Below are 8,747 nucleotides of genomic sequence, written 5' to 3' on the forward strand. Positions count from 1 at the left end.
ATATTTTTATTTTTGTCTAAGAAAACCTTCAACAAAGGTACTTCTATATCCAGAAGTCATAAATACAGAAGATCTATACTTCTGGTTTCCTTTTAAATCACTATTTCTACCAAGGTAGTTAGGATTTTTTTTTCTGTCTGGGTCCATGAGTTACCAATGAAGTTTGCTTCCCCTCATCTCCTTACTCTTCTGACAATCATGTTTGTAGTTTTGGTTTCAAGGTTTTGGATCGAAGTTTAACCTGATTGAGTCAATGGTGATTTTTCCTGGCAATTTCAGTCAAAGAATAATTCCAGCCAGTCCCATTCCTACACTCCCCAGTTCTGATACCACATTATTAGACACTTCATGGCCTGGCTATGCTGGAGACTGAGCAGTGAGGAATCAACTGCTTTTATGGTCATGACCTCAGATTTGCTGCTTACGTTTTCAACATGCTTTGCAATCTTTATTCTGAGGAAAGCCTAGGAACCAAGTACCAAATGCAGACACTACTAGTGCATTTCAGGAAAGAACACACACAATTTCAACACAACAATATATTTTAATCTACATGGAATCCATTGTAGAAGGTCAGCTATGCAATGTAGCACACAGAAATAGGTGCAATTCCCATGTTCCAATAAAGCATCTGATTTTCTTCACAAAGCAGCTATTCAGTCAAATTAAATATACACATCTCAGAGCTATCATTGCCTGATGCTGCAGTTCTGGATCAAAGCCCTCTCTTGGCTACATCCAAACACCTTCCCCAGTTCTTTTTTTGCTGTCTGATAATCTGGTTGCCAAACTGCTAGTTGAAGATAACTTCATAGAGTTAGTGTTAACAGTTTTGGTGTGTCTCAGTACAAGTTCCAGCTAAATTCAAAGGTAGGCGGCAAAAACAATCTCTTTCCCTATCGAGCTGGTTAAGTTTATCACTGGCCTTTTCCAGCTGCAAGGCTGTCTTAAGCAGCATATTTGATTTCAAGTGGAGCACATATGTGACCTTCCACTATGAGCTCAGAAAACCTCAGGGTAACAGGCAGCATAAACAATGGAAACCAACCTGCAGCAGAAGGCTAAAATCCTTACACTAGTTCTTGTCTATTAAGCATAGTATTGTTACATATGTTTTACACTATGGTAAATAGATTTTCATCAGACACATTAGGTAACACACAGCATGTAAAAGTAATACAAAAAACAGACACCACGAAAGTGCTTTAATTATAATTTCAGGGGAAAAAAAAATCTTGTTACAAAAGAAATGTAATACTAGAGCACTGGGACTCGTTTGCTCTCTTTGTACTTGTACATGGAATAATGCAGGATCTATCAACCACAAACCTGGTATGTGCCAAACTGTGTTCTTTGGAGTTGAATTAAGGATGTTTTCACAGTCCAAGTTTCCAGTCCAGCTCATTATGAATGCTTCTATCTTTTTTTTCATGGTTCTGAGGATGGTGTTTTTATGGTTTTCTTGCTTTCCTCTTAGATGACAGATTTCTATCTGCAGTCAAGCTGTAACACTGGATGTAGCTCACAAGCAAGGTAAACCTATTTATGCTCCACTTTCAGTGCACAGTGAAGGCTCATGGGTCTTAATTAATGCAGCTTTGTTTACTCCAACAGTGATACATTTAAATGTAAGTAAAAGATGAATGCAAATAGAGAAGCTGAGCTACTGCTCATTCATTTTGGGGAAAAGCCAATTATTAAAGCTAAGGAGGAGAAACAGCCAGCTTTCTAGAAGTGGGTTCAATGGACAGGCTCTTGGGAAGATAAACTATGTTGCCCTAAATGCCATATGCTGCCCATTACAGGCATAAAACACCTTTAGAGACTACTTTGAGACAAGACCAGACTGACTCATATAGTACTTCAAAGTAGTAATATATAATTTACAGCACAGCAGCATGAAGTTCAAAAAAAAAAAAAAAAAACCAAGTTCCTCCTCATATCTGATAGGGTCCCTTTGCTATTTTAGCTCTCCAAGCTGTCTGTAATTCCTGCTAGGCCAACTTTAAGAAAAGGAATGGTGATTTAATCTCACTATATGGAATGTCAGAGAGACTGGGAGTGGTTTGCTCAACTCATTTGAAGGGCATCTCAGATAGGGAGAAGGTTTTATGAAGAAAAGCTGTGCAGACTAGATAGAAAAAAAGGAGCAAGCAAAAGAGCACTGGCTATCATGATGTAAGCTGAAGCACTTCTTTTGGATAACCAGCAGAACAAAAAAAGGCAGTTTTTTCTTGGTTTTTATTGGAAAACAAAAAAAACTTTTAAGAGTATACAGCTGAGTGAGGCAGTCAAGTGGTAAAACATCTCTTCATCAGATAAAGTCTACTGTACCAAAATTCTTCACAATGCATTGGAAGAGAGTAAGAGGAAGACATTTGAACTGCCTCCACCCTCCCAGAGGTGACAATCCTTTTTCATCTGATCAAGAGAATGAAAAATGAACTTCATTCCTCCCACTGCTGTAGTCTCTGTGACTATGGGGAGGCAGCATTGACCTAATGGCACTCACAGGCAGTTGATACTGGCCCCTCCCAACCCTTAAGGAAATGCTTCTCAGTGCAGGCAAGAAGATGAGAAGAAAAAAACATGCTGGTGCCCAGCAAAGCTGATAGCATGCACTGCCAGAGTATCTGTGCTCCTACACCATTTTCTTCCTCTCCAGATTACTTAGAGAGGACACCTAGTATAAACACAATCACCTCCCCATCTTCTTTCTTCTCAAAAGCTGTGATGTGCCCCAAAAAATCCTTTACCCCACTTTTCACCAAAAAATTTTGATACTGTTTTGCCTCTGAGCCAACATAGTGTATTTGTGGATCTCCTCTGGGCACTAGAGCCTTCTCTGGTCCGTTCCACTCCCAGTGTTTGAGGAGTTAACTGTCCCAACAATAGGATCCCAGCAGTAGGCATACATGGAGAAGCTGGTGCCAGAAGGCTGCTCTCTCTAGTTGTGGATGCAGGAATACTGAATTAGCTTATGATCTTTAAAACCTGCCTCAGCATCAGCTTCCCAGGGAGGCTATCAGTTTTAAAACACAAAAGAACATTCAATTTTTATCCTTTTCCTTGAGTATGAAAATATTGTTTATTGTTTTCTTACACCTAAGAAAGTTGAAGGGAAATGGGGAGCCAGTAAATCCAGGAAGTGGGGACTTATTTCAAAACTGCTGCTTTCCCAGATTCTTTCATGCAAATTTTTATCACTAGGTAGCACAACTCAGCCAGATTCAACATCATGCAGATCCCAGACACAGCAAGCATGAAAATAGTAAATGTGGTTTTCTCAGTGGGCCGAGACACAAAACAATCCACAGTGTTGGGGCAGGGCCAAGCATCGCACTTCACCAGGCGGGGCATCTGGTAGCCATCATACATGTAATAGAACACGTACATGAAGACGGCTTCAAAGATGATCCTGAAGAAGATGCTGCTGGTGTACGTCCACCACAAGGGGCCCCGAATGTGAATCTTTTTATTTTTTAGCTCTTCAATATCAATTTTCTCACCGTTTCTGAACCGCCTTTTCTTCTCATGCCTGGTGTAAGCCACATGCATGGCCACCAGCAGTGCAGGTGTGGAGACAAAGATCAGCTGCAGGGCCCAGAGTCTGATGTGAGAGATGGGGAAAAAGTGATCATAGCAAACATTTTTGCAGCCAGGCTGAAGCGTGTTACAGACAAAATCTTGTTGTTCATCTCCCCAGACTCTCTCTGCAGCCACAACCAGGATCATGATACGGAAGATGAAGAGGACTGTGAGCCATATCTTCCCAATACTGGTGGAGTGCTTATTTACACCTCCCAAAACACCCTGCAGAGTTCCCCAGTCCATCTTCTTTTCTGTGTCCTTTTACCTGCAGGATGACAAAACACACGGAATGGTTACTTTTCAAACTGACAAGTCAACTCTAAACCTGTGAAAAAGAGAACTTCCTAACAGTCTCTCCAGAGCCATAGACAAGTGTAAGTCACTTTCATTTATGTCACCCATATGTTTATGGATTCAAACAACTTATTAAACTCTCTCTTTCCATCAGTTTATGATGGGACAAGCATACCTCAGTGTATTACTCAACAAGGCTTTGGGCAGGAAATAAGTACATATAAATACAGTTCCTCTGTACATCCTCTATGCTCTCCTTCCCTTTCTGTGGTGGAGACTCTGGTCAGCATTTTGCGTTTCAGTGTACTTTCCAAAGCAATAGAAATTACTATCACTGCATGAGTTAAGCCACATCTAGACAAACTAGAGTCTTTCCTAGCATTTTTACAGGATCTCTTTACCATAGCCCTGGAAGGCTGAGGTGCTTTCTTTGTCCTAGAGGTAAGTACTACTTGGCCCTTTTCAGCAGAAGTCCTTGCTCCACAGAGACACCTCCAGCAGGCCTCCAAGACTTTCTGTTGCAGCTCAGACAAGGCTCTTAATATCAAAAGTACAACATTTGAATTTGCCAACACTGGTGAGAAGCCTCAAGCCAGCTCTGTCAGGGCTGCATGCTTATATAGCACAAACCAACAGGCAAAGGCAGATAGAGCAGAGCCTGCCCTTCCACATTCATTGCTATGTCATCCAAAAAAGGAGGCAAGCAGTTACAGAGTTGAGAAGAAAAAGCCCTCAGCTGAAGAGTTTATGTTGATTTTCTAGATCCTATCACACTCCAGCAGAATACAGAAAATCAAACATCAGAGAAGTTCCATTTCAACTTTCCTCCTACTCTTAAAAACTAAAATCCACTATTTGCCCTTTTGAAAGTAAGTTTTGCTGAAGTTCAGTCTCAGGGCTCAGCTTTCACTGACTGCAGCCATTTGGAAACTATCACTGAATTGGTCAAAACACTTTGAAATCCGACCTGGGAACCTGCATAGCTGGTCCATCATGTCTCAAGGCTAGATTGGGAGAGCCACACAGGCCATGGATAAGAGCTCCATCTCCTCTTGGGGATGGCTGTATGCTGTGGGAAGAACGTGGTACCTTGCAACGCAACACAGGTCAAAGTTTACAAAAATCTCTCATTCTCACACAGCAGAGAGGGAAAAAAAAAAAAGAACTTTTTACCCTGGTGTAGTTACAGCCCAACCAAAGGACAATACGTGCCCTAACACATACCCTTGGTACGAGGGCCTAGCTTGTACGGACAAGCCTGGAGGCAAGAGGGAGAGGTCGGATTTACTGTGATGTAGAAAGGTGAAATTGGGTAAGGCAAAAAGAAAACAACTTTGAGAAGATGACTGGAATTCCTGAGACTTCTCATGATTTGTCTCTGCTGAAACTGGCACCATTTTATACCGACTTAACCTGCAGGCTAGGATGAGATAGCTGCATCATTCTGGTAAGAATTCCCCCATATCTGTTGCAGTCATTAAAATTAATTCAATTAAACCTTCACAAGAAGCTAATCAGAACTGAAGGGAAGTCTAGGAAGTGCATATCGCTGAGCTGAACAGCCTGGGTTCCAGGTGCCATCTCACACTGCAGTTCTGAACCAAGGGTGCAAATTTGGGGGGGAGAAAAAAACTTTTCTCCCTCTCATCTGCCACTACCGAAACACCGCAATTGGCTGTTAGGGAGCCAATTCACCCGGACCCCCAACTTGCCAACCAAGACACCGTTACTGAAACCACTCTAAATCCCCACTCCGGGTTAGTGGCTAGATCCCAGCCCCTCCCTCCCTCCGCGCTGACCTTAATCCCGCCGAGTTCCCGCGCGGCTGCGAGCCTTCAGCGGAGGGAAGCGGCAGGATTGCCGTCCGCTCCTGTCAGGGGCACCCTTGGCAAACACCGGCTTTGGCTCGGAGGTCCCACGGCTCCTCCCGGGACGGGCTGCGCGATCCGAACGTGCCGGCCAGCCGCAGTCACCGTCCCCGGCCCTCTGCCCCGCCGGTCCCGGGGCTGGGGGCTGACAGCCCCCGCCCATGCACGGCTTGCCCGGGGTCGGGGCTGCGGCGTGGCTGCCCCAGACCCGCCGGGACGGCCCCGACCCGAGCCCCACTCTAGCACGCGGATCGCCACCCGCTCCGAGGGGCGCACAGCCTAATCCCAACCTCGATCCCACCGGTGCGGCACGCGGGAACCGCTCCGCATCCTCACCTGGCACGGCCGGGCAGGACACAAGGAAGCCGCTCCGGACCCTCCGCTGGCACGGCTGGCCAGGACCCGCGGGACGCGACAGGCGCACCGCGCTGCTCCAAGGTCCGCTGGCGCCTGTGGAGCGGGTGGCCCCAGCCTGTCCGGCCCCGAGTTTTAAGGTCCCTCCCCGTTCACCTGCAGCCGCTTTTAACCCGCCCCCGCCCGCCCCCATCCGCGCCCCGCTCCTCCGGCCGCCCGCGGAGGCCGCGGTGGGAACCCGGGGTGGGAGCCCGGGGCGGGGCCGGTGCGGACCCGGCCGTGGGGCTGAGCCGCGGGGTAGGAATCGCAGCCGGCGGCTCTGGACTCTGCCGTGCCCGCGGGGCGGGAGCTGCTGCGGACGGAGCGGGACTGGGGACGGTGCCTCCCGCGGGAGCACCCTCGGGTTCGCCCGGGACGTCCATGAGCACAGGGCGCGTATCGGGCGGATCGGACCCGGTGCCCTGCAAATACGGCCCGGCGCCGGGATTGATTCCCAAGTGTTGGCAGAAAACACGTCCCGGAGGGAAATCAGTCCCGCGGGACACTCCGAAACTGCCCCTGAGCCGTGGCAGCCGGGGGAAATCGTCACCTTCAGTAAGCTGGGACAATGTTCAGCTAAAACACAGCTCCCATAGATGTTATCTGGGGTGAGGCAGGGCTACAGAGAGAAACTTCTCTCTTCAGGGCCCTTCTTAGAAGGCCTGAGTTTGGAAGACAAGGAGTAGGTAAACTAGCTAATGAATTGATAATTAAAAATTCTAGGTAGCCAGATGTAGGGATAACAAGGGCATCAGGCAGCTAAAAGCAGGATAGAAGTAAGACGCTTGGTTTTCCTTTGAAAAGGAATTCCTCACTAGGGTGCACAGCCTTGATTTCACTGCTACTGCGCAAAGGGACTGAGCATTAAAGTTGGTTTTGTGAGAAAAAGTAATCTAGCAGGAAGTAGGAAGAGTGACTCAAATCAGAGTTACTTGCCATGTGAAGATCTGTCACTAGGTGTTATTTGTCTGGTGATTGAGCTCTATTGTTCACAATTTAAAAAAAAAAAATCTTCTTATTATAGTACTCTTTAAGCCCCATCTTTAAGGAAAGGTTTTGTGGACAAAGTCCAAGCCATCCAGGCATGAATTATTTGTATCAGCATTAGAAGCCGTTACCTTAGGCTTTGCTTGTAACATATAAAGTATACCCAGTGTTGCTCTCAGGCTCAGGTTAGCCTCACACAGTCTGCACTTCACCCAAAGAATCCAACCAAGCATGCTTTCTATTAAATGATGCTTGATTACAACTTAGTAAAGAGTCTTGGCTTTTCAAAACACTGACAAAAATTCCTACCAGAAACGAATGCTGTGTTAAAAAGGATGTGTAAGAAAAATAATAAAAATTAGTCTGAGTATAGAAAGTACTGCTGAAAATGCTGTGTTTGATACTGTATATTGAAGTAAAGCTCTGTATATTACACCTAGTACTGAGCCTGGTTTTATGACATGTGTCTGGGAGTAGAAATGCTTTCATCAGTAGGGACTTAAATAATATTTAAATTTGATCTAGTAATTTGTATAGATAACAATTACTAGAAACTCAAATTTGTGTGTGTATCTGCAATATTACAAATTAATTTCTAAACCTCTCAAAGGTTTAGAAAGTTAAGTTGGACTTCATTGAATATTCTGAGTTGGAAGGGACCCACAAGGATCATTGAGTCCAACTCCTAGCCGTGCACAGGATACCCCAAGAGTCACACAATGTGCCGGAGAACATTGTCCAAATACTTCTTGAACTCTGTCAGGCTCAGTATTGTAGCCACTTTTCTGGGGAACCTGTTCCAGTATCCAACCACCCTCTGGGTGAAAAACCTTTTACTAATGTCCAGCCTAATCCTCCCCTGATACAACTCGAGGCCATTCCATTGGGTCCTGTCACTGATCATCAAAGGGGAGAGGTCAATGTCTGCCCCTCCTCTTCCCCTCATGAGGAAGCTGCAGAATGCAATGAGGTCTTTCCTCAGTCTCCTCCAGGCTGAACACACCAAGTGACACCAGCTGCTCCTCATATGGTTTCCCCTCAAGGCCCTTCACCTTTGTTGCCCTCCTTTGGACACTCTCTCTAGTTTAATGTCTTTTTTATATGGTGGCACCCAGAACTGCCCCCAGCATGGAGGTGAGGCCGCCCCAATGCAGAGCAGAGCAGGACAATCCCCTCCCTTGCCCGTCTGGCCATGCTGTGCCTGATGCCCCCCAGGACAGGGTTGGCCCTCCTGGCTGCCAGGGCACTGCTGCCTCATGTCCAACTTGCCACAGACCAGGACCCCCAGGTCCCTTTGTGTGGCACTGCTCTCCAGCATCTCATTTCCCAGTCTGTCTGTACATCCAGGGTTGCCCATCCCAGGTGCAGAATCCAGAACTTTCCCATGTTGAACTTCATCTGGTTGGTGATTGCCCAGCCCTCTCATTTGTCCAGGTCTCTCTGCACAACCTCTCTGCCCTCAGGCAAGTCGATAGCTCCTCCCAATTTAGTATCATTGGTGAACTTAGTACATCTTTGAGTCCTGCATCCAAGTAATTTATGAAGATGTTGAAGAGCACAGGACAGAGGATGGAGCCCTGTGTAATCCCAGTAGTGACAGGTCACCAGTCTGAT

At 46.2% G+C, this 8,747-nt stretch overlaps 1 protein-coding gene across 2 annotated transcripts; it reads right to left on the reverse strand.

Annotated features, from left to right (window-relative positions):
• Positions 1-1,174: 1,174 nt before the first annotated feature.
• Positions 1,175-6,218, reverse strand: GJB2 (gap junction protein beta 2). Of its 2 annotated transcripts, none has more exons than XM_053971791.1 (2): positions 6,090-6,218; positions 1,175-3,856 (listed from the first exon to the last, which is right to left on the reverse strand). In XM_053971791.1, the coding sequence occupies exon 2, from the start codon at positions 3,832-3,834 to the stop codon at positions 3,157-3,159; it is 678 nt and encodes a 225-aa protein (XP_053827766.1). In that variant the 5' UTR covers positions 3,835-3,856; positions 6,090-6,218; the 3' UTR covers positions 1,175-3,156. The 2 variants fall into 2 exon arrangements, with proteins under 2 accessions (XP_053827766.1, XP_053827767.1); XM_053971792.1 differs by lacking the exon at positions 6,090-6,218 and adding an exon at positions 5,685-5,725.
• Positions 6,219-8,747: the final 2,529 nt, after the last annotated feature.

Source organism: Vidua macroura, chromosome 2, assembly GCF_024509145.1.
Source record: "Vidua macroura isolate BioBank_ID:100142 chromosome 2, ASM2450914v1, whole genome shotgun sequence".
In the NCBI taxonomy this organism is placed as follows: domain Eukaryota; kingdom Metazoa; phylum Chordata; class Aves; order Passeriformes; family Viduidae; genus Vidua; species Vidua macroura.

What these genes read in the sequence shown, in the direction of transcription:
- GJB2 (XM_053971791.1), bottom strand. Translation starts at nt 3,834, where the DNA reads ATGGACTGGGGAACTCTGCAGGGTGTTTTGGGAGGTGTAAATAAGCAC.